This window comes from Thamnophis elegans, chromosome 7, assembly GCF_009769535.1.
Source record: "Thamnophis elegans isolate rThaEle1 chromosome 7, rThaEle1.pri, whole genome shotgun sequence".
In the NCBI taxonomy this organism is placed as follows: Eukaryota; Metazoa; Chordata; class Lepidosauria; order Squamata; family Colubridae; genus Thamnophis; species Thamnophis elegans.
Genome location: NC_045547.1, coordinates 63,295,768 through 63,323,048, shown reverse-complemented (window position 1 = coordinate 63,323,048; position 27,281 = coordinate 63,295,768). Strand labels below are relative to the sequence as shown.

Sequence of the window (27,281 nt, the reverse complement as noted above, 5' to 3'; positions counted from 1 at the left end):
TAAGAAATGTCTGACTTAGCAACAGATATTTTGGCCTCAGTTGTGATTGTAAGTTGAGGACTACCTGTACAGCACTCCTGCTATGATAGCTCAGGTACTAGGACTGATGCAATTGAAGACTCTTACCAATTTTTTTTGAAAGCAAAGTCAAAACAAAATAAATTTTCTTCTCTTGTTTCCACTTGTTATTTTTATCCTCTAAATCTACGAACTTGATCCAAAAGACTCATAACCTACTGATATTAAAGTGTCATTTTATCAATGCTAGCTATTAGGATGGTAAAGAAAGGCTTTAAACAATAGGTAGACTCTGTATCCTTTTTGTCCAAAAAGAATTAATGGCTCTGCCAGTCCAAATAAGAAGACTGAACCTACCTATCTAAATATACTATCCAGGGAGCATAATTTATCCATGCATCTTGCTCAACTGATTTGTTATGGGCCTGTGTGAGATATTGGTGGCTTTACACTGATGGAATTCTTTGCACCAGACTGATATAATTCACTTTATAGTGGCATTTCATACTGCTTGGAGGCCTCATCCAGCAGTTTTAGCAGCTGTAAAAAACCTCATTCAGGAGCCTCTTATAAACATGCCAGATAAAGCCTTGGATTCATGCAAAAAGGAGAATCTATCTGCTTCACTTTGCTTCCTTCACAGAAGGAAGTCTCATCATTTTGCAAACCGGCTTTGAAGAATTGCTTTGCTCAAAAGTAATGTTTAGAATGAAGCATTCCTTTCAAACTTTGCTAAATCAGAAGTTTTACAGCAATAGGAGTAGCATTTAGATTTATATACCCCTAATAGTGCTTTAGAGCACTCTCTGGGCAGTTTACAATGTCAACATTATTTGCATGTTGCCCCTAACAATCTGGATTCTCATTTTACAGACCTCAGAAGGATGGAAAGCTGAAGTCAACCTTCAGCCCCATCACAATCAAACTCCAGGCGGTGGGCAAGAGTTTGCCTGCAATACTGCCCTTAAGTACTGTGCCATCGGGACTCCTTATTTCCCAATCGCACTAAAAATGAATAGGTGAAATGCCAACATTTAAAATATTGTTTGACATATGCCAGAGGAAATAAAAACATTGCTTTTATAGTTTGTTCTATGATAATTATTTCAGATGTGCCATTCTTTAAAGGCTCATCTCAATCACGTGGCACAGATAATTCCCCCCCCCCCACTATTCTACTTACCATTGCTGACTTGGAAGGTAAACAGCTGAGCTTCTAAATGCTTCATTTTCAGCGCTGCATGCAAGTATTTTAGGTGCATGCATGCGCAAAGCACGCATGCACACACAAAGCACATGCTTGCTAAACATAGTCATAGCTAAGGATTTTGGAAAGATGTACAGTTAGTCTGAGAAACAATTGATTTTTGGCAGGAATAATGAAAGGATTGCTTGAAACCATATCTTAAATTTATTATTGCTTATTATTACTTAAAACTAATGAAGCATGAATTGTCATGTATAGATCTTCATGCTTGGGCCAGACAGAATCAGTTACTTTTTTGGATTATTAATTACTACAATATTATCGTTTCCAAACTAATATGTTTTGTAAAAGTTACTTTTAGATGTTTTTAATCCTGGATCATGTGCGGCAGGATAATATTTCCTTATAATCACTATATGTTGTGCACCACCATCATTGAAATCCTGTAGAGTTGAGACAGATTAATTTTTGATGGGAAACACAACTTATTGTAAAAGCAACTGACATTTGTACAGTTATCATGAACCTGGAATGTTTTTGATACTTGAATGTAGTGAATAGGTGCTGTTTTCTCTACATATTTCCAATAGCATATTTGATGAAAAGATTATTAGATTATATTTTAATAGACAAGTTGCTCAGACCCAATTTACAGCCAGGGTACCCATAAAACGGTAAATTAATGAGGCAGAATTTAGAAAAAATGCAAAAAGGAAGGAAGAACTGGATAAGAAAAATAGAACTGAAAGAATAAAATGGAATTAAAAGATCAGTAATTTTATGCTTCTAGAACTTCTATATGGGGAGCCCTCAGTCACATCTGTCATTATTTAATGTATTAACTCTATAGTCTATCCATTGAGCTGATTTTAACGTTCAAATGACTAAAACATCCAGCTTTAATTTTTTGAATTTAGTATCGTTTCTTTCTAATCTCTCTAGGATTAAAAAATATATAAAGAATTGGAATGGAGACACATTTTTGATGCCATTTTGGTTGTTCTCCAGTATGGATTTGGAATTGTTTTTCTTATGAACCAAAAGAAATATCATTTTTACAAAAATAATTTTCCTTCAGTTTCCTTTTATAGAGGTTAGAGCTAATAATGAAATCTGATGCCAACAGTTTATGGTTTTGTTATTTATTTTATTTGTAATGCCCCCAACCCAAACTTTTCTGTTAGAATGACAGTTTTTAAAACATTAAAAAAAACATGAGGGCAAAAATGAACAATGAAAAACTATAAAGTGCAATTAATAAATAATCCTGGAGAAATATAAAGTGTATAAATCCATTATCTATTATCCAACCAGTATGTGTAGTACAGACATTTAAAATCAGATTGGCAAAAAACCTATTAAAAATGTTTGGGAGAAGATGAATAATTTAGGTTATTGATAAGTGTGACAACCTGCTTCATCTCTTTTAGCTGCCCATTGTATTCAATAGCAAGGGCACCTTCAAAAATGACTAAAGAGACTAAAAAAGCTCTTCTTGCAGAACTTCTGGTCTTGAACCACTGAAGGCTTTAAAATCAAGACTTTGGATCTGAAAATTGATTGCCAGCTACCACAGCTGGCAAAACAACATTTAGTCAGTTCAGAAATTCTGTTAAAGACTAAGGCGTCCAAAGTACCTGCAAGCTATTTCCATGCACAATACATTGCAGTAAGCCAGTCTAGGCTCATCAAAGCATGTTTCATCAACAGGTAAAATAGGTGCTTTACATAATGTAATGAAGACAGTATGCTCTGTCTTCTGAAGCATCTACCTGCAGCCATTTGATCTTGACCAGCGACCTAGTCTTGAAGGAGATGTGTAGTACAGTACTGCATATATGCAAAAGTCACTTTGGTTTGTTGAGATGAAGTATTGCAGACCAGGGGTAGTATTCCCTTCCCTTCCCTACCAGTTCGCAAATGTGGGGGTGCATGCGCACACTTGCTTCGCTCACACAAGCCACGTTCACGCATGCGCTTCGCCTTCCATGCATGCACTTTGCCTTAAAAAGGGGCCTAAATGGGATGCTGTAGAGCCGGGGCGGGTTAGTGGATCCACCCGTGATTTCCACTACTGGTTGGGGGCGGGTGGACTGGTCAGAACCGGCAGAATACCACCTCTGTTGCTTATGATGATGGTTCATGTTTTTTCCTGTGAGAAGGTGCTTCACTAGACCAAAGTGAGATGCCCCTTTAAAGTTGTGCACAACCTCCAATAATAAATGCCTCAAAACCTTGCATACTGTTAGGTATAAAAATACAGTTGGTTGGGAGGGAACAAAGAGAACAAATAAATTTACAGGCCAAAAATTACGAATAAGCATGAATGTAAGATTCTGTATACCTACAGTAATTCCACTATTTCTGATTATCCACAAATTGATTGTGTTACCTCATTCTGTTATGCATGTGAGGTTTTCAGTTAAATATGTTGTTGCCAAAAGGCAAGATTGCATTCATGGTTTTCCTAGGGCTTATATGGAAAAGCATATGACAGCCATTTCCAGTTCCTTAAACCAAGTACTGTATTTTTTGGAGTATAAGATGCACCTTTTTCTCTCAAAAAAGGGGGTGAAAATCTGGGTGCATTTTATACACTGAATACAGCATTTTTGGCCTCCTGAAACCCCACCCCCTTTGCAAAAATGGCCATAGTTTTTAGGAGGCTTCCAGAGTGCTGCCGGGGGCTGGGGAGGGCGGAAATGAGAGAAAAATGGGCCCCTTTTGCTCGTTTTTGCTCCCCCCAACTCCCAGAAGCACTCTACAAGCCTCCTAAAGGCTATTCATACCCTTTTTAACAAACAAAATGGGCCCGTTTTCACAAAAAAAGGCCCATTTTGGGGAGGTCTGCAGAGTGCAAAAACTTTTTTTTATTTGCCTCTTCGAAATCTTGGTGAGTCTTATAGTCCAGTGCGTCTTATACACCAAAAAATATGGTATGTTTTTTAATGGCATCTTACTGCAACTCTGGATTGTTGGAAATTCCAGAGGGGAAAAATGAAGCTGCTTAAAGAAGTTTCAGTTGATTGCAAAACTAGAGTTTTTGCATGCTCTGTAGGTCTTTCTACCTTGAGATCTAGATTCCTGAACCAAGTCAATGTCAGACATCTCCCAATCCCATTTCTAGGAATTAAAGAATCATAACAATTCACCCATAGGTGGGGGTATTTTATTAAATTAAGCACGCTCACTTACTTGCACATTTTAAATATCACTAAGATATTCTTTTGTCTGCTTATCAGTGACAGTTTGAGAACTAATTGCTGTACTAATCCAGCATTTTGCTGAAAAGAATTGGCGTGTAGCTTAAGAAAAAAAAGAGGGGAGGGGTAGCTTTATTTTTATTACAGTGACAACTGATAAATTTAAAATAATACCAATTATGTTCCCTGGCCTAAAGTTCTGAAATAATTCAACCTTACAATATAAACCAGAACAAAAGAAAATAGGGCTTGAATGAGATTTGCATTTCCAAGTTAGAAACCCTCATTTGCTATTACAGATCTCCTGCCTTTTTATTCACTGTCACAATGTTTTCATCTCATTTTCATCACAAAAATCTACCAATCACAATGGTTGTTTTTTAAAAAAATATGCTTTTTTATGTTTGTTTTTAATAATGTTGGTAGAACATGCATTTTCTTGTGCCTCACAATCATATTCAGGTTTATGGCTCAGTTGCTAAGATGCTGAGCCCGTTGATCAGAAACATCAGCAGTTCGGAAGTTCAAATCATTTAACACCATGTAACAGAATGAGCTCCCGTTACTTGCGCCAGCTTCTCCCAACCTAGCAGTTCAAAAGCACGTAAAAAATGCAAATAGAAAAATAGAAACCACCTTTGGTGGGAAAGGAACAGCGTTCCATGTGCCTTCAGTATTTAGTCAAGCCGGCCATATGACCACGGAAATGTCTTCGGACAATGCTGGCTCTTCGGTTTTGAAACAGAGATGAGCATTGGCCCCTAGAGTTGGGAACAACTAGCATATACAGTATGTGTGAGGAGAAATTTTACCTTTTACCATATATCTTTGGTTTTCACACTTTGATTGTTGCCTTCATCCCATCCAGGACCAAAACAATGCATGATTGGAATACCAGTTTCTAACTTCATGTATTTCTCACTTACGGTATCTCGTAAAGATAGTGTACCCATTCTACAGGAATTCATGGCAAAGTTAACCTTGTAAGTAGCATCGTCTTTACAGCGGAATATATTCATATTCTATTCTGTGAATTCCTCAATCAGTTGAAGTCTCCCCGTGCACATAGATAGAGAGATAGAGAAATACAGGGCGGGGCATAACCTTTTCCTAGGGGGTCACAGCAACACTTGTAATAACAACACAAATAATTCATACACCATTCGAAAGCCCATCAAAAACTGAGTTTATTGACACGATTTAATAGTCAGTATGACCACCATTAGCCCTTCGAACAGCATTCAAACGAGGTGGATAAGAACACAACAAATCTTCAAACAGTTCCGTTCGATTTTCCAGATTTTTCAACACAGTTTCCAAATTCATTCTCAAAGTTTCAACCGAATATCGATTTTGACCTTGCTCCTGAATCATCAGAGCTTCCACTTCATCCTTAATTATGGCCCCAATGTTCTCTGCCGGATTGAGATCTGGCGAATTTCCCGGCCAGACGTCATTGCCCCAAAATTCGACATTGTTTTCCTTTAACAATTGCTGAGTCGCATTTGCACGCATGCAAGGAGCTTTGTCATGAAGAAAGACAGCCTCACCAACCACCAAGACATTGTCTGGATCACTGAGAAATGGAATGACATTCTCCAATAAAATTTTCTCACGGAAATAACTGCCATCCCAGGATTCCCCTTTATCCTTCAAAACCCAATGCAGTTTCTTGGCTGTGAAAATGACGAAAATCCCGATGCAAGTCGGATTGCGAACGATTTGTCGATATTGTTCATGTTTGGCGATGTTGTCGACGTCTTTAGCCCAAATTCGATCGTTCTGGAAATTCGGTTTTCGAATGGCATAAACGAAGAATTCGTCAGATGGCGCCAAATGAAGAAAATCTTCCTCGGTCCATTCAGACAACCAATCGCACAATCAAAGCCGATCTTGAACGTGTGTTTGAGTTTTCAATGGTTTGCAAATGACGTGGAATGGCTTCAAACCTTCTCGTTCTCGATATCGGCCGATTGTCCTTTGATCAACTCGTTTTCCACGAATTTGAAGGATTTCTTGGGCCACTTTTCGGTTTCCTTTTCGTTGTTTGCGACTGCCAGTTGCAATGATGGCTTTGCTTTCTTGGGACAGTTGCAGAGGACGCCCTTCTCCAAATTTTGTGAAACATTCTTGGGCTGTTTTGTTCCAATTATCAGTAACCCAATCCGGATGACGTTTCAATTTGTTTGCAATCCATTTTCGATTGATAAACGTCGCTCCAGCATCGCGAGCCTCTCGAAAGGCAATGCATTTTATTCTGTCAATGATCCTTTGTTCTTCCGAATCGAATTTTCCAGCCATTCTTAAAGCAAATTTAACATTTAATAGCTCATTCAATTCAGTTTTTTATGGGCTTTAAAATGAGGTGTCGCGGAAGTTGTAAACTGCTGTCGATCTTGCTGTGACCCCCTAGGAAAAGGTTATGCCCCGCCCTGTAGAGAGATAATAGAGATAGAGGTAGAGATAGAAGTAGAGATATAGAGATAGAGAGATGATAGAGATAGAGAGAGAGAAAGAGAGAGAGAGAGGGAGGGAGAAAGAGAGAAAGAGAGAGATTCATATTCATAGGAGTGAAAAAGAAATAGTCGTAGGATTCTTTTACAGGCATGATGCTATAAACGTCACTATGACACAGATTGCACAATGTAAAGGAGCCTGCTAGTTTTCCTCATTATTACTTCAGAATATTCATTAAAAAATAATTACATTCCTCACATATCTGGGGATGTTATACCCCAGATATCATAGTGGAATTAGCTGGATTTTCAACTACAGTTATCATTTGTGAATACAATACCATGGAATAACATTTCCAATGAAAAGGGTAATGTCTTTCATTATTGAATTAAAAACCATACATATTATGGTGTACTGCATTTAAAACTACAGTTATTAAGGAATGTTTCATTTTAGGTAGGTGCAAAATCCTTAACTGCAGTTTTTCACAAAAACACAAGTGAAATTTATTGTATTAAAACAAAATCACAGTTCAGTCCAAATTTCTGTTGCTGAGCAAGATACAGGTAGTCCTCAATTTACAAAAGTTCATTTAGTGATTGTTCAAAGTTACAGTGGCACTGAAAAAAGTGACATGACCATTTATGACCTTTGCAGCACCCTCATGCTCACATAGTCAAACTTTAGAGGCTTGGCAGCTGGATTATATTTATGCTGGTTGTTGTATCCCAAGGTCATGGGGAAGGCAGATTCATTTACCAATTTCGTTGCATTTAAGTACAATGACAATAAAGATTACACTTATTTAACAACTGTGTTACTAACTTATCAACTGCAGTGATCCACTTAACAAGAAACAAAAAAGGTCATAAAATGGGGCAAAGTTCACTTAACAACAGTTGTTGTCATAAGTTGAGATCTATCCATAGTAGGCTCAAGTGAATTTTGCGCCATTTTACAACATTTCTTGCCACAATTTTTAAATAAATTACTGCAGTTGTTAAATTAGTAACACAGTTGTTAAGTCGATCTGGCTTGTCCATGGACTTTGCTTGTCAGAAGATTACAAAAGGATATCATGTGAGATATTGCAACCATCATAAATACCTAAATACATGCCGATTGCCAATTGTTGCTGGTTGTAACTGTAAAAAAAAGGTCATAAGTCAATTTTTTTAAGTACTGTTGTAACTTTGGTGATTAAATGAATGGTTGTTAGTCAAGAACTACCAGTATATTTAATACTGACAAAAACTAAATTTAGACTCTAATATGGACTGTACATAATTGTTCTGACCCCCACCTTGTTCGTTCAGAAACTAAAGCCAAACAGAACTTCAAAGGAATATTTTTATCAGTCCCGGCTCTTGCTGGCTGCGAGCCCAAAATAAACACAGATAAATGCTCTGGCAAAAGTCCTCACTCATAAACTAATACAAAACAGGATTATATAAATCAAGTCACTTATCCAAGTGCTTTTTCTCGATGGTTGCACACAAACAGAGAGCTTGACTAGAACAGAAATGGAACAGAATGGAACGTTGACTTCTGCAACCAGGGCGTAGCCATCAGTCTTTTATCCGCAGGAGGAGATCCTAACGAGCCATAGCTTCTTGTTATCATCCCCTGTGAGTCCTCAATTGCTCCTTATGTCGGTCAGCCCTTCTCCTGCGTGCATCCTGAACTAACTCACAGGAGGTTTCTGTGTCAGCCTCTCTCATTGATCCCAGGCTCAGTCATTACCTGGGGACCAACTAGTCTCTCTGAGCCCTGCTCAGAGTCAGAACCCTATCCAGGGCCCTCCTCCTCCTCCAGGCCTGACTCATAGGGCCCCTTGCTGTCAGAGTCTGATAGCAGCTTCAAAGGTTCCTGCCTAGTCACAACATATAATCATATATATTTTGCTTTAGAGTTGTACAAAACTTTAGTTTCAGTTCAGAAGAACTATTTTAAGATGTGTGATAGGGCTGCCTTTATTAGACAGAAGGTGCTGCATTCACACACCCATGTAATAATCCAGGGCATCTCTTTTGAATTGAATCTGAATAGCAAAGCCCTACTCTATAAATATGAATTTAAGAGTTTAAGAGTTTAAGAGTTTATTAACATTTATAGGCCGCCCTTTTCCCTGAGGGGACTCAGGGCGGCTCACATAAAATCAGGAAAGGGGAATACAAACAATGACGTAGACACACATAAAGTAAAAATAATGAGCAACATTCATTCATCATTTGGGAGGGGCGGCTATCTTTGTCCCCAGGCCTGACGGGCTAGCCAGGTCTTAAGGGCTATGCGGAAGGCCTGGACGGTGGTGAGAGTACGAATCTCCACGGGGAGCTCGTTCCAAAGGGTCGGAGCTACTACTGAGAAGGCCCTCCTCCTTGTAGTTGCCAGCCGGCATTGGCTGGCAGATGGAATTCGGAGGAGGCCCAATCTATGAGATCTAATTGGTAGCAGGGAGGTAATTGGCAGAAGGCGGTCTCTCAAGTACGCAGATCCACTACCATGAATTCTTCACATGGGTAAGAGTACATTTGTACTAAGATTCTTAGTGAGTACTTACATATATTTTTCTTCATGAAAATCTACGCCTAACATGTTCACTCAGGTTTTCCAACACTTTTCATGCAATACAGATTTTTGTAGGTATAAACATATCACAGCACCTACTGCAAATATCTTTTCTGATGCTTTTAGAGGCTCATGGCAACCCCCAATTAAATAGCAAATACACTTCTAATATTTCTACAATTGAGGTTCTAATGAAGCACAAGGCAAACATGTAACTCTTCAGTTGCTTCCCAGATCATACAACTTATGGTCAGCAATAAACCACTGTACATATGTAGGAAAAGGAAAGGCAGAGCTTCAGGGCAGTCAAGAGAGGAATCAACTTAGAGTCATGTATGTCCCCACAAGTGGTCCAAGCCCAGACCCTCTGGAATTCCATTAACTCTTATCTAGTGCCAATTTAGCACCATTAGTCAGTACTAAGTAGATTCTTGCATATAGGCATAAGCAATAAATCAGCTTAACTGGAACTTAACACATGGTCCTGATTCCTTACACCTGACACTAAAACAAGTTTTCAGGTTTCTTTTCTCAGTAAGAACAGGTGTGTTAATCCTCTGATAGATTTAAGTAATATACATCTAGACTGCAAAAATGAATCACTCTCAAGTGTGCAGCAAAGTGGCAGAATTTTCTCTACTATACTTTTTTACTTCTATCATGCCGTGGTTCATATTTTTGTAATCCTGATACAGTGACTTTACTTTAAAAAACAAACACCATTAATTCCTTTCCTCCCAATGGCATTATTACATTATGACAATGTCCTCATTTTAGGAAATTGACATATAAATCATCCCACAAAAAAGGAGCCAGACTTTAAACTACATCAGTAATGGACAGTCCTGAATAGGATTCACACCTCACACAGTGCCTTCCGGGAATCTCTCTATAAATGGGGCATAGTATCCTCCCCTCAGCACGACTGCAGAGTTCCATGTCAAATAGTAGGTCACATCATGACTAAGTTGAGGGCATCTACTGGTCTAGTGTCTGATTTTTTAAAATATGAATGATGATGTGCTTTAATGGTTAGAAAGCCTAGACATTGGTATTTGAACATAGATATTTTTCACATGTAAGGTAAAGGTAAAGGTTCCCCTTGCGCATATATGCTAATCGTTCCTGACTCTAGGGGTCAGTGTTCATCTCTGTTTCAAAGCTGAAGAGCCAGCACTGTCCGAAGACGTTTCCGTGGTCATGTGGCCTGCATGACTAAACGCCGAAGGCGCACGGACATGTTACCTTCACACCAAAGGTGGTCCCTATTTTACCACTTGCATTTTTACATGCTTTTGAAGTGCTAGGTTAGCAGAAGCTGGGACAAGTAATGGGAGCTCACTCCATTATGCAGCGCTAGGGAATCGAACCTCCGAACTGCTGACCTTTCTGATTGACAAGCTCAGCATCTTAGCCACTGAGCCACCACATCCCTTTTTCACATAGACTGTATATTTTATTGGGTTTTACTAAGCTAGGTGAAATGTTAATATATATTAGTAGCCCATGTATGATATACCATACATTAAATAAATAGGATGTAGAAAATAAAACAGAAATTATCTGTTAGTTTGTTTCGGGTTTGTTGGCTTTTTCTCCCATACTTGATTTACTTAGGGACCATATGTTTCATTCATCTGATTGCTTTTTTTTTAATTCAAAGGGTACTTAATTTTTCCTATGAAGCAGCTCAAGGGAAATATTAATCAAGAACAATTTTTGAAGGTCTTAAAATTCAAAAGGACGAGCAAAAGTGTGCTACATTTTTTTAGCCATATGCTTATTAAACTGGCCAAAAGCCATATGTGAGTCACGAAGTAGTCCTGTTTCACCTGTCCTCAAAAATAGGAAAATATGTTGCTCTTTTCTTTTCTTTTTTTCTTTTTTAACACTGGGTATTTGAAATCTGAAAAGTCTCCAGGAGCTCTGAAAGTCACCAGAGGAGACTCCTGATTAGGGGGGGGGGGGGGGGGGAAGAGAAAAAAAAAGTTATGTAAAGAAATAGTGCAGTGGAGACTAATATAAGGAAAGGATGCTTGTTTCTCTTTTATTCCTCTTCATCTGAAAGTATATGCCCAGACTGGACTCTTAAGTGCATTAATGGCAATTAAAATGTACAACTGCTCAGCTATTAATTGAGCCAAATGAAAATTAATTCCTGAGCGCCATTCAAACCCAGCACTTAATCTCTACCTGGAAGCTAATAGGCAGCTGGTGTAGATTATGGTTCAGTAACCTGATGTGCTCTCTCTTCTAAATGCATCTTTCAAAGTGCTCAGCTACAGTTAAATAGCTTAGGGCTGCACTGCAGAGAGCTTTGTAACCACATTTTTATTCATCCCTGGCTCTATTTCTCAATTTCTTCTTCTATTCTTTTGCTCAAAGATATCTCCAACTGTTGCCCTGATCAAAACCTTTCCCATTGTGAACAAAAGATAAACAGCTTTACTTAATCCCAGAAACAGGCAGACTGCGAATTTAAGGAAGTGAAGAAGATAAAGATGTTTGTAATCAGAATCTCCCAGGTATACATATCTCAAAACCCTCCCAAAAAACTACATCCCTCACATAAAATGCAATGACCATGTGCGTTAGAAATGTTAGCTATTCTCTTCAAACCTTCCTCAAGGAATCTAGGGTAGGGGTTGTTTTTTTGTTGACTGTTATTTTCACGATTTTAAGATATAAAAGAGGTGGTAGATGTATTTATTCAAGTATGGCTAATTTCCTGGGTACCTATAAGGTCCATATGGAGAACTGGGAAGGAGAACAGTCACACTTTGATGTGAACATACGCCTAATTGGTCCTTTCCAATCCCATCCATGAACTGAAATCTGTTTTTATACCATCTCCAAACATATTATCTTGAGTTGGTGATCAACACCCAGATGAATATAAGTTTAAGCTGACCCCAGATATACTATAGGTGCTGAAAAATCCAACAAAGTCTTTCTGGTCTTTCTGTTTTGGGTGGGTTTACAGTCCCTCAAAAGGAACAGGCATCTAGTTCCAGAGTACTTCTGAATATTTTTTTTTGTTTGTTTGGATTTTCTTTGTTCACGGATATTTACATTTCACTAAAGTACACAAAATGTGCATTATATAAACAAATTAGTCCTGAAAATATACAAATTAACAAGTTTCCTTATCTCAAAATCAACTCATTCTTCCATCCCATAGCGTAACTTTTATTCCTGTAAGCATCTATAGCGGAGTAGTTTCCTAAATATTAATAAGGCAGGCACCATCCTGATTTTAGAAGGCAGGCTATTACTGCAAAGGGAAAAGTATGAGTGACCATATTCATTTCAGGCCTGGTCATTTCTGATGTACAATCCAAAGCTGTACAAAAGTGCTTCTGCACATAGCTTTTATATGTTGAATTAATAGCAACCTGGAGTTCATGACAAATACCAGATAACAAATGTGCAAGCCCATCCAGAGCCAAAGATCGAACTAAAATCTGATGATCAGATTTTGAAACTACAGCCACTCCATCTTTCTGGAATTAAGCCAAAGTCTGCTTTTTCCTATCCACCATCTCCTATATTCCAGATATAGATCTCCTGCTTGGTCTGAGTGGAGATATAACTGGTTATTATCAGAATATTGATACACATACCAATGTATGGCCAATAGAGAGAGGACTGAACTTTGAAGCAAAATAAACTGAAGCAGCCAAGAACTTAACTTGTACTCCATCATTCCATTACTAATTGAAACCGTTCACTCAGAAGGAAACAGACAACTGCAGATCAGGGCTCATAATTCTCAACTCTTGCATACAGTAGGATGCCATGGCCGAAGGCTGATGACAGATCCAGCCAGATCAAGAGGCTTTCAGTCCCTGCTCCTTCATTGTAGCAAAAATGCAATCCACTAAATCAGGAGTCAGCAACCTGTGGCTCTGGAGCCACATGTGGCTCTTTCATCCCTCTGCTGCGGCTCCCTGTTGCTGGTCAGCCCCACAATTGATAGTGCTTTTGGTTAGGATAGGTAGATGAAACAGGACGCTGTGCTAGGAGGAAACTCTGTGGAGAGGGAACCAGTCAGCTCCAGAACTGAATGGGGAGCTTTTGGTTAGGATCTTTGTGGCTCTTTGATTGTTGAAGGTTGCTGATCCAAGCACTAAATGCATAAATTCCAATGATTGAAGATCAGATAATTTCATATGGGCATGATCAAAGATGAAAATCCAAACTCCTGCATGCCATCGAGCTCTACTGAAGAAATGCAGAGATATCCATAGTGAAAACAAAAGGAAGGGAAAAAAAACCCATTTGTTTCTCAATTCCTTTTTCAATCTTCTTGCTGTCTTTTCTTTCTACCAACTTGACAATCTGTTTAGAGAAGAATAGAAACATCATGAGATCGCTTTTTTACAAGGGTGTTTTAAATTAACCCAGGACCTCTAAGTTACTTACTTCTAGTTTACATAATTAGTTTTTTGTAGAAATGCTAACTCATACCAGCATTCAAGATAAGACATGAGAAAGAAAATAATTATGTTATTTTGGGACCCCTGAAAAAGCACTTATTGTCCTGGAAATAAACAGCTGTTATTAGCCTTTTCCTCCCTTTTCAGTTACGAAGAATAAGACAAACCAGCAATCGTAGAGTTTAGCCACTGGGAGCTATCGCAAAACTCTTTCCAGGGCATCAACAAAGTGTATTTATGTTCTTGTTGATTAATCTATTGAAAAATAGATGAGTTCAATAAGAGACACTTAAATAAAACAAAACACCCTGTTGTGTATTCCTTCTGGTACAATGGAACAATGTGATGAAGTGACATGGTAAGTGAATAGAGACATTATTTCCATTTCACATTAAAATTCCTGCAAGCAGCATCTTTTCAGTACATATGCTGAAGAACATTGCTTCTGCAGTTTATTCATTCTTAGTTTCCGTGATAAGAGTTGTCCACATTTTGGAAGGATAGTTAAATTTAAATATATACTTAAAGTTCACAACCAAGACCTGGGTTTAATCTGGTTAAAATCACCTATAGCAACACTATGTCTACCTTATCCAAATGAAGTCTGAGTAGCTTTGCTGTTAACCAGTCCATTACCTATCTTTACCATATCAGAATATAAAATTGAATAAAATTTGAATGCAAAGAAATGTAAAGTGGAGATGCATATTTATCTTATACTACCTCATAACCTGGTGTTTTCCGGGTATTTATTTATAGGGGAAAAGATTCTGGACCAAACATAATTTCTAATGTTGGATTTTCCCCCTTACCAGAGGGAGCCCACTTGTACAGTACCGTGAAGCTGCTCCACTGAGTTGTACAGTAGAAGCCATTTTATGGCACAACAGGCTGTATCTTAACAGAAACCCCCCCAATGAGTATTAGGGGTGTCTTAACCCCACAGTGTTTTTTTTTCCAGAGAGTAAGTCATCTGTGTACCAAGTTTGGTTGAAATTACTTGAGGTGTTTCAGAGTTATGCTGGAACACACACACATACAAGCACCCCCCCCCCACACACACAGATCCATTTAGTGAATACAAAATTGGGGTTTTTACATCTTTCTACCGAGATCCAGCAACAAGAATTATTTTGATTGTGAGTGATCAGTCTTATTCATCATTTCAGCTGTTTATGTCTTTCTGATTTGTTACATCCTTCTAGTGAGAACCAGTTTGCTATTAAGGCATCAGGCTAGAAACTGGGAGACCATGATTTCTAAACTCACTGTAGACACAGCGCCAGCAGGTTGACATTGGACAAGTCACTTTCAGCCCTAGGAAGCATGCAATAGGAAACTGTTTCTGAAAAACCTTGCCAAGAAAATTTCAGGGACTTCCACGGATAGTCTCAGAGTCAGACATGATTGAACAGAAGGGGGAAAATATTAGGTGTTTGTGGCTTTTTATGGTTTTACTCTCTTTTTATATAGTAAACTACTGGGAGTAATTTTTGTTACATCTGGAGGTATATGAACACAATAAATGTACATGCATTTAATTTATATGCATAAAATATGAAGCATGCAACTGATACCACTGAGTGTTTTCTCCTGATAGGACTGTAGGAAAAACAAATACGTTACAACTGATTTTCTATCAGCAGACTTCCATCAAGTAGAGGGATGGGACCATTCTTATAAACCTTGGCAGTAATGAAACTGACTGTCAATCTAGAATCTTGACAGTTTTTATTTCTAGCTTTGCTTACTTTCTGATGGATTGGTTGCCCTTGACTTGTTTTCTATCTATAGTCCCATTAAATATTTGCAATTTCAGTATGTATCGTCATACATCTCCCAAGACATAAAACCTGTATTACATGAATCCAATAATCTTTTTAGATTCATATAATAAATTACATTTGCTTTAGTGTAAGCTTTCCAATATAATTTTAGTAATGTTTTGGTCAAAATACAGTGAATATTCCATTAAATGCATGAGATGCCTTTCCAAATGCATTGTTCACTCACTTATGGGTGGATAAATCAGGATATAGGACATATATTCTTTAATGAAGGAGACCTTGAAGCATAACCATATAACACCTACTCATAATAGAAGCAGTAGTGACATGTAACACTTGGTTAAGTGAAGTTCCAGGGCATGATCTGAAGGCACAGGATGCAACTACCCAGCTGATAGATGAGTGCCTGAGCTAGCTGTAGTATAAAGTTATCTCTCCCCCACAATTCTGGGATATAATTACTCTTTTTTGCAGCCTGACAGAACAAATTCTGGATAGCATAGAGAGCTTAAAAGAGAATAGACAAACTCCACGCTTTCCGGTCACAGGAGTTTCCCTTCTATTTCAAAAGAAGCAGGGGTAAGATCTAATCCATATTTGTCTTACTTAAATCCATAGAACAAAACATGTTAGCATTTATTACCCATTCAAAAGTAACAATGAGAAGCCGAAAGTGTGCTGTTCATCATAGAACAATCTAATCAAAAGTTCAGATAAATCCATCAGATTGTTTGTGATTTCAATACATGGACCATTCTACTAATCAATTTAATGGTAATATAGCAGTCCAGAAGGTGAATGAGCTCATTAATCTTTATGCCGTACATGCTGACACCATGCCCTGTTGTTAGTTCAATTTTCACAAAATGAATGATTACTGGTGTCATTAAAGATCAGACAGCATACTTAATTTAGATGGTCTGTGTTGACCCACTTATTCTTCTTGTTAATTGGCATGGGATCTTTGCTTCATGTTTATGTTAAGAATTTTCAGAACTTAACTTAGAATCAGTTGTGTAAACTATAAATCAAAACCAACATTTAGATTATAATCAGTATGCTGTTTTAAATTGAAAGAAAGCCTTATACCAGAATTGTAGCTTTAAAACATGATTTAAGGTTGCTCTTGATATCCATTCTTTGTATATTAAACTAATGTTGTTGAAGTAGTAAAAACAGAGTAAAATAAAGAAGGAAATAAACTCTACCAGAAAGATTGTAAATTCACAGACTATTCTGAAATAAACTTAAATACAGTCCAGTAAATATGAGGATAGCTAAAAATCTATTCACTGAAACTTGAATTCCTCACAAATAAGTGCAAAAACAGATGTGACATTAAAATCAATTGATCATTGATATTGTAATTTCTTCACTAAATAAAAGGTAAAGCTAAGGAATTCCCTGTCCAGTCATGGCTGACTCTAGGGGGAAGAGCTTATTTCTGTTTCTTAGCCAAGGCATCCAGCATTGTCTGAAAACATTTCTGTGGTCATGTGGCCACAGGACCATATGCCGAGGCACACAGAACACTGTTGCCTTGCGAACAAAGTGGTACCTATCTATCTATTTACATCTGTATGCATTTGAACTGCTAGGTGGGCAGGAGCTACAGCAAGTAACAGGAGCTCACTCCATCACACAGAGGTCAGGTCTCAAACCTGGGCTGTCAGCTTTTCAGCTAACCAGCTCGACATCTAGATCCAGAAATAAGAGTAGATTTTATACCTTTGTTGCATCATCTCAATTGCCATGAATGAACATGTGAGCACTTGATGGATGTGCTTATACCCCAATCAACAGCAAAGAGAAGTAATGAGTTAATAAGGGAAAGGCACTCCCTTCTTCTGCTCACCAGACCTCTCAAGACTACAAAGATAAAAGTGGTCCCACCATGATAACCAATAGCTTCACTAATCCCATTACTTCTAGATTTCTTTATTTGTACCAAAATATATTCGACTACATTTTCAAATGTAAAATAAAGTACTCTTACATACAAAACTAATATAATGAAGACAGGAGAGAACACTTCTGAGTTTATAAGTCTGTATAAATTTAACATAAAAATGCAATATCTCTAAACACAGTCACTAGCATTACAAATTCCCAATTTTTATTTATACATTCCACAGTTTCTTCATTAATCTTTCCAAGACCCAAGAGCCTAAGGCTATCAGAAGCCTTTATTTGCAAAAATTAAAAACAATCATCTTCACCGAGGATATTTTTTGAACACTTATACCATGTCATAATGTGAATTATAGTTTATTTTTCAGAGGCACTGAAATGAAAAATATTATACGAATCATTACAACCAACTTTCTTGAAATGAGGATTTGTTGCCTTTGCAGTCAATAGATTGTGTAACCTGTGGGATATTTCAAAGTTTATTTAACAATTGCAAGCATTCTGAGAGGCATTCTTTCACTGCAGTAGGAGTGAAAATAGTTGGATGAAATTTTGTGAAATACTGCCTAGTGGACAATTAAATGAATATTACTCCCAATTGCACAATGGAACAACCAAAATAATTGTCTGGTTTCTGGTGCTCTCTTTCTCCTGTTTAGCTATTGATCACATCCCCATTTTACAGCTAAAAAAAGGAATAATATGTTAGTAATGTAAAAAATAATTGCCCTTGATTTATTTTTACCTCAGCAACTCTAACAATAATAAGCATCAGACAGCAGCAGCAGAATACATAGGGTTCTTTCTTTCTTTCTTTCTTTCTTTCTTTCTTTCTTTCTTTCTTTCTTTCCTTCTTTTTATTTCTTTCTCATTTCCTTTCTCTCTCTTCTTTTCTTTTTCTTTCTCTCTCTCTCTTTCTTTCCTTCCCTCCCTCCCTCCTGAAAAGATTTATCAAAAGGAAATAGAGGTTGAGATAAAATTGCTGCAACAAAAAGATTAACATAAAAGAAATGCTTCAAAATCAGGGCATATTTGGAAAAAATGACATTGTGGTGGTTGACTCTAGTACAATACATATTAAAGAAAGGAAGGAAGGAAAATCGTGCATATTGTCAGTTGCTCATGACTTTGCCTAGAAACTCTACATTAAAAATAGAACAATTTTTGCTTCCCAAACTTTACATGTCACAACATCTCACCTCCTATTATATTAGTTACTTTATGTTATATAGACTGGACTGGCTAGGGAATTCTGGGAATTGAAGTTCACATATGAAAGGAATGTCTAGGGGAGGCATGATAGCAATGTTCCAATATCTCAGGGGCTGCCACAAAGAAGAGGGAGTCAAGCTATTGTCCAGAGCACCTGAGGATAGAACAAGAAGCAATGGGTGGAAACTAATCAAGGAGAGAAGCAACTTAGAACTAAGGAGAAATTTCCTGACTGTTAGAATAATTAATCAGTGGAACAGCTTGCCTCTAGAAGCTGTGGATGCTCCAGCACTGGAAGTTTTTAAGAAGAGATTGGATAACCATTTGTCTAAAGTGGTGTAGGGTTTCCTGCCTAAGCAGGGGGTTGGACTAGAAGACCTCCAAGGTCCCTTCCAATTCTGTTATTCTATTCTATATATTAAAGTTGCCAAGTTAGAAAACATTATTTTCAACTTTTGCACAAACTTTTGCAGTATGGCTATTTTGCTAATGTCAAATTCCTAAAGTTTTCTAAAGGATAATTATTCAGATAATTAGTCTGCCATTAAGATTCTAAAACTATGTTATCGATGCATATATATATAATATTACATTAGATTGTAATGGAGAGATTTTTAATGAAAATCCTGAAGAGTTCGTGTCTAATCAGAAGCCTATTATTACTAATAGAGACAATGAACATTGTTTCATACCTTTTAAATGATGGGATTATCCTATTGTTTTGAAGTTTCTGATCCATTCATTTTGTACCATCCCTTATTTCTTCCCAAAGCAATGAAAATTGTTTGATAGAATATAATTAACTAGGTCAACTGGCCCTTTGAAAGCATTAAAGGGAGAAAAAAAAACCCCACTAGTGAACCCTTGGGGCAAATTGATCTTTTGTAGTGGGTCACTGTTAAACTTCTTTTAGAATATTTTTTTTTTAACTAAAGAGCAGTCTGGTGCAACTCAGTAGAAGATTGCCTTTGCACAGGTGAAGTTTTCCATGTTCTGGGAAAAAAATAACATTAGGACAAACAAGCCTGTTTGATTGCTAATTTGTGACATGTGATTCCCAGTTCTCACAATCAGGAATCATTTCTTCTAGCTGAAAAATAATGTGTTGGGTTTTAAGTACTGGTTTGATTCTTTTTTTAAAAAAAGTTTTTATTAAAGGGTTTTTTAAAATTTTATATCACAATTTTGATCCTTGCAATGCTCCAGTATCAGTATATCTCCCAAGTACATACAAGTTATTTTCATAATTCTTTCTTTCCTTTTGTGTACATATCTATTCTATACAAAGTACCAATATTATGATTGCATAACTATATATTTAACCTTTTAAAATCACATCTTAATTTACTTTTATATTCTTATTCTTTGCTTCTATTCTCTAACCAGTTATACCACTTGTCCCAAATCAAATAGTATTCTGTTCCCCCTCTTTCTTTTATTTCCATTGTTAGTCTATACATCTCTGCACGTTCTAACATTTTTTTTAAAAAAGTACTGGTTTGATTCTGAATTGGCTAAAGAAAATATTCTTTTCAACTGTGTTGAGTGACTACCCCACCTCTACCTATAGTATTTTCATGTTTAATAAAGTAGAGGTAAAATTGAATTCCTTGAGTTAAATTTGCATGCATTATGCTTGAAGAATATTGCCTCTTCCAGGAGACATTTATTGGGTCAGACTAAGCTGACTATTCCCAAACACCAAGAAACATGATGCCTCTCCATTCTACTGGCAAAGAGGTTTCTTAAGCGCTCTAGGGTTGGTCCCATGTGATATGATTTATTTATCTGTGAATGTGAAATAGGTGAAGGATGTGTAACCCTTGTGATGTTGCCAAAGTATAGCTTTCACTGGCCATGGAAAATGTAGCTCAGCAGTACCATGAGTGGGACATGTTTCCCTTCTTTAATATATTTGTTTCTTTGTAAAAAGAAATCATATTTCTGCTAAAAGTCATCAAAGCAGTAGTTTAAAAAAGCTTAAATGAAGCTATAGCCAAGTAATATTTTGTAATTGCGCTACAGGAAGAAAATAACCAGCGAAGTCTGCAGAATCTGACAGTTTCATCAAAACAACAGAACAAGTGTACAATTGTGATATTGCAATACATGTTCCACCCCTTATGTACATTTATGTATCTATTTACAAAAAGAAACAGAGTTGTTTTGTCATTTGCTTCCTTTGTTGGTGCTGTGGATGCCAATGTAAAATGTAGTACTGTAAGTAATCTAGCACTGTATTAATAGTGTAATTAATGTAAATTAATTAATCTTTGAGGAAAAGTTGTCTGTTGGTATAATTATTATCTCTTGATAAAATGTTTTAAGTATTTATTTATATCCCTACATCTCTAAGAAGTTTAAAGATTGAACGCTGTGAATAATTATCTCCATAGCCAAACAACTTTCTAATAAAAAGGAAACACTCAATATCTTCATATCTGATCATGGCTAACTGGTTCTTGTCACACTCATGAAATACTAACATGTACATTATGAAGCAGGGACTTTCCAAGTGCCCTGAATTCCAGTTATAGCTGTGCAAAGGAAAGAAATTATGAGGAAATGTAGTGTAAAAATGGATGGATTGACTCATGCAAAGTTTGTTGTTACTACTATAGTGCTGGAGTCCAAGGGCCCTTCTCTTGAAAATATTACTTGATCTACAGAACCACTGAGATCCCTACAACAAATTAGTGTGCACAAAATCAAAAGCCCATCAGAATTCAAAAGACTATCTAACCTTTAAAGCCAGGTAGTGGGTTATATAGGTTTCCAGATATAATTCAAAATTCTCTTTATCAGCTACTAGCTAATAACCCGGCATTGCCTGGGTATTTATTTATCCCAATCCTGTAGTAAACAGGAATGGTGATGTTAAGTGGCAATGTAAGTGCGGAATGGGCTGTCCTCCCTCCTTCCATTAATGTCGCCGCAATTCCTGAAGTGGCAATGGCAAAAGCAACTTTTCCATGAGCCCTGATTTCAGGGACAATTAAATTAGTTAAAAATGTTTTCCCTGTGCTCCCAGAAGCATAATTTCTAATGTTGGATTTTCCCACTTACCAGAGGGAGCTCCCTTGTGGAGTACTATGAAGCCGTTTTCACGGCAACTCCACTGCACTGTACAGTAGAATCCATTTTAAGGCAGTACAGTAGAAGCCATTTTAAGGCACAACAGTATATTGCGTTAACATGTTGTGTATGTTGTGTTAACAGAACACATAACCCAATGGGCGTTAGGGGTGCCTTGCCACCACAGTATTTTTTCCAGAGTGTAAGTCCCCTGTGTACAAAGTTTGATTGAAATCAAAGGTGTTCCAGAGTCATGCTGGAACACACACACACAGAGCCATAGATAGATGATAGATAGATGATAGATAGATAGATAGATAGATAGATAGATAGATAGATAGATAGATAGATAGATAGATACTTTTATAACATGGCCTTCAATGGTCACCTGCAGTAGGAAGACTCAGATTGCTTGATTCATGCAGACTGAGAGAGAATTCAGAAGATTCCTCTATTCATCCAGAATCTTTAAAAAGTAGGAATCTATAACAGAAATAAGCTTTCTTTGCTACCTTCTTCCTGTATAGAGCAGTAAAGGCAATGTTTTCCTATTGAGCTTAGAGAGGCATGATAGGATTGGTGGTAATTAGTGAATCAATGAGATGAATGATCAGGAATGCTACTTTACTTGTGTATAGTGGATTGATGTTTAAGCTTTTATTATGTGTCATTGTTTTGTTGTAAACCACTCAGAGAAATTTGATGAGGGGAAAAAGGAAATATGGTAAACAAATAACTCTGTAGTTAGTAGAAGATAAAAAAGCAAACAACCTGAGACAGATCCAAAAGATAGAAATACAATAAAATATTTCCTTGCTTCATAATTTTACTTCTGAGAAATAAAACTTCTTGTTCTTTCCTAGATCAGTGCAGGATATTTACTCTGTCCTTATATTAGGATATAAATTAATTCCAAACCCATATGCCATTATTTTCTAATTAAATGTTTGAGAACTATATTTGCACGTGATTAGCTCATAAATTCCTTTTTATAGGATGCCTTTGCTTCAGACTAGAGCTTAAGAGTCAATAAATCTTTTCACAGGCATCAATTTGGTCAGCAGTAAAGAGGTAAATAGAAACTAATGACACTCATCAAGCTCAAGGCGCAAATGATTTATTGTGCCCAATCATTTAACTGTTCCATAAAATCAGTATCAGAGAAAAAGGGGTTTCTTACAAAAATAAACTCTATTTGTATTGTCAAAACAAGGTGATTCATGAGAAACTTGTGTCCAAGATTAGGAATATTATAAATAGGAGAAGATGAAAGGCTCATTAATTTTTTTCTTCTTAATATATATGTATAGGTAGAAGATATGCTTTGGGATATCAAAGAACGAACTCACCCCACTTCAGTCTGTAGTGTGCCCTGCAAACCTGGGGAAAGGAAGAAGATGGTTAAGGGAGTAGCTTGTTGTTGGCATTGTGAGCGCTGTGAAGGATATCAATACCAAGTGGATGAGGTCACCTGTGAAATGTGTCCCTTCGATAAGAAACCAAACGCCAACCGCACGGACTGCCAACTCATTCCCATCATCAAACTGGAGTGGCATTCCCCGTGGGCGATTGTGCCTGTCTTCATAGCAATACTTGGCATCATTGCAACCTCCTTTGTCATTGTGACATTTGTCCGCCACAATGACACCCCAATTGTCAGGGCCTCAGGGCGTGAACTAAGCTATGTCCTCTTGACCGGGATTTTTCTCTGTTATGCTATCACTTTTTTAATGATTGCAAGTCCAGGTACTGCCATCTGTTCTTTTCGACGGATCTTCCTAGGACTTGGGATGTGCTTCAGTTATGCAGCCTTGCTCACCAAAACAAACCGGATCCATCGAATATTTGAGCAAGGGAAAAAATCAGTCACTGCTCCAAAGTTCATCAGCCCAGGTTCCCAACTGGTGATTACCTTCAGCCTCATATCCATACAGCTGATAGGAGTCTTCATTTGGTTTGCTATTGATCCTCCACATATCATAGTAGATTATGGAGAGCAGAGAACTGTGGATCCTGAAAATGCCCGGGGGATTCTGAAATGTGACATCTCAGATCTATCACTAATTTGTTCTCTTGGATACAGTATTCTCTTAATGGTAACATGTACTGTATATGCGATTAAAACAAGAAGTGTTCCAGAGACCTTCAATGAAGCAAAACCAATTGGATTTACCATGTACACCACCTGCATCATTTGGTTAGCTTTTATTCCAATCTTTTTTGGAACGGCACAATCAGCAGAGAAGGTGAGTAAAGAAGTAACCTTTCTCATACTCATGTTTTGTTTTATTCTGTTCTCTTGAAAAAATTAAATCATTTTTCAGCTAATTCATTTGGATAATCAAGTTCAAAAGTTACTTGAGTAGCATCAACTCATACTGAATCCAAATAGTGTGTCTTTTTCTGTGCATATATGCAGTTTTTATACTTATACTTTTATAATTACTACTTTTATACTCAACTGCTAAAATAAATCCTACCATTATTTCAAAACCCCAAATATCAACTGATTTACTCTATGAAACACTTACAAATTGTATACTTTGGAGGAAAATGAGTAAGTGTAGGAAAAAAGTCTAGTTTTGCAATGAGTATGGCAGACAGACTTTGCAGAAGTCTGAAAGGAATAAACATTTGAATATAGCTGATACTTGAATATAGTTGGCTTGGTCCTGTATATTCAGAAGTTGCTCCTTTGAATGACATTAAGCCATGATTCACACACAATAGAAAATGTGTTTGTGTATAGAATATAAATATGTTGGTGTACAAAATGCAACCTATGTTATGCACACTACATTGTCAGGCATGAAAGACAAGGTTCACACATGAAGGTTCAATTTAACTGATTTATTGCTAAAAGTCCATGCACAGCAATCTTCTCAACTAATGGTCAGCATTTGATTAGAGTTAGATAAGGGTCAACAGCAGTCAAAGGGGGTTGGATTTAATTTGTTTCTGGCTATGTAGTGATTCTAAGCAGATCCCTCTTTTTACTCTCCCTGGGTCTGCCAATCCTTATCATTTTATATATATATATAAACTGGTTAAGCATATATATTTATGAAGTAATATATGAAGTAATATAGCCAATAGGTTGTTTTCAGCATCTTTTTTATGTAGTGGATGGTTCATAGCATTGATAAATCTGGACTACATCATTTTACAGAATTAATCTACATTAATAACCTCAATTTTCTTTATGGTTGTGAATTCTAAAATATAATTATATGCTGTTTCCATATTTTCTTTTTCTGTAGCTTGAACGTAAGGTTATTCAAAGTCATTGAATGATCCCAAATTCTATAATCTTTTGTGTAAAATAATTTCCCTTGTATATAACTCAAATTGTCATGTCATTTGTTCAACAAGTTCATGCTCCAGCCTGTTGGGAAATCCTTCAGTTTCAGCACTGTGCTATTAGCAATGATTTGTCTTTTATTATGGATACTGTTCAAAACTTCTTACAAGTTTGACTTTTCAAAAGGTATATTAACCTCTGTGGGTTATTACTGAAAGGTGAGGACCTATGAACTACATTATGACTAAAAAAAAATAGTGCAATAGAATGGTGAATGGTTTTCCAATGGTAAATTCTGAGGCTAGATTTACAAATATAGTCTTTTGCTAATTTCATTCCCATAAAAGACTTCTTATTTATATACTAAGTCACATGTTCTTATGGATATTTAACCTATGCAAATAGTTTTCTCAAATATGTAAAGCAATTTGGTAGAGGAGAGTGACTAGGCTTAAATATATGTGGCATTATATGGTTTGTGTAGTTGTGAATCTTTGTAATTTGGAAGCCACTCGTTATAGCTTAGCCTAATGGGTAAACAACAACAAATTAATTAGAATTATAGTACATCATCATCAATATAAAAACCATGGTTAAGTGTTGAATGTAAAGCGATCCAATGTAAATTCTGAAATCAAGTTCTGCTCATGATGGTAAGACTGAAAATGGTTTTTCTTTTAATAGTAACTTTAGTGTGCACTTAAATCTAAGTGCAATACAGATACACACAAACACATACACTAATCAATATCAACAATAAAACAATAGAAATGTCAATGGAATTTTCTAACATGATCTAATAATTAATACACAGTACTTCCTAATACCAGGACAACTATGATATAAATCACTAGCAATTAATGAGAAGTATGTTCTTTTGCATAAAGGTTTTGCAAAAGCAAGTATCTTAAGGGTCATTCTAAAATTCATAAAATTCAAATTTAAGTTGGAATTGGTTCCAGAGTTGGTTTGTTAGGTATTATATTTGACAAGTTTTCACTGGAAGCATAATTATTAGGAACACTTTATGGTATAGTATACTATAAAGTATTGAATCAACTCTGATCCACTTCAAACAGCAGCTTCCTCTTAAAGAAATGTTGGCATAAAAATTTTGTAGGCCTTGAGCTTTATACTTGCCCCAATGAAACAAGATTCACATAAGTTTCATTGGTTTGGTTTATTACCCCAAAAATGGGGATTCAGATACATCAATGTAGAAACTGAATTGGTAAAAGCCTTTATTTATTAGTGAATTCATTAAGTGTCTGGTTGAATGTCTTTCTCCCTGATTTCTAACTGGAGGGATAAAGATCTTTGTTTTACCAGACAGGACTGGAACCATGGTAAACCCTTGTCATGTTTTCAAACACTCTGTCTTCTTTTTCAGCTTCTGATAGTTCTAAATTTGCCTTGTATAAATATATTGGTTTCACAATAATGACATAAACAAGTAATATTATGACTACTCTACGCCCGGGATGGCAAACCTATGGCACGCATGCCACAGGTGACACGCGGAGCCATTTGTCACGGCATGTGAGCCATTGCTCTTTTTAGCCTTTTTTGAGGCCATTTTTTGCCCTCCCCAGGCTCCATAGGCTTTATAGGAGCCTGGGAGGACAAAAACAGCCTCCCTCACGCCCACGAAGGCCCTCTGGAGGCTTCAGGAGTTTCCCTGAAGCCTCCGGAGTGCAAAAAACTGGCCCTATGGGCAAACCAAAAGTTCGGGAAGGGACTTACAGTTTGCTTGTAGGGCTGGTATAAGCCCATCGGAGCCTTCAGGGGCCTTCCGGAGGTTTCGCTGAAGACTCCGGAGGACAAAAGATGACCCTACAAGTAAACCGGACCTGAATGTCCAGTTTGCCCGTAGGGGTGGTTTTTTGTGCTCCAGATGCTTTAGGGAAGCTCCTGAAGCCTCCAGAGGGCCTTCGGGGGTGGGGGCCAAGGGAGACTGTTTTTGCCCTCCACAGGCTACTATAAAGCCTCTGGAGCCTGGGGAGGGCGAAAAAAGCATGAAAAAATGGGGGGGGGGATGCCTGTCATGCACACATGAGTGCTGGGATCGAACATTGCATTATGGGTGTGGCACACCATGTA

At 37.1% G+C, this 27,281-nt stretch overlaps 1 protein-coding gene across 1 annotated transcript in view; it reads left to right on the top strand.

Annotated features, from left to right (window-relative positions):
* Window positions 1–27,281, top strand: part of GRM8 (glutamate metabotropic receptor 8) — a 497,152-nt gene that overhangs the window by 418,716 nt on the left and 51,155 nt on the right. Inside the window, exon 8 of the mRNA XM_032221399.1 lies at window positions 23,191–24,126. Within this exon, the coding sequence (XP_032077290.1) occupies window positions 23,191–24,126 (936 nt within the window). The remainder of the gene's footprint in view (window positions 1–23,190; window positions 24,127–27,281) is intronic.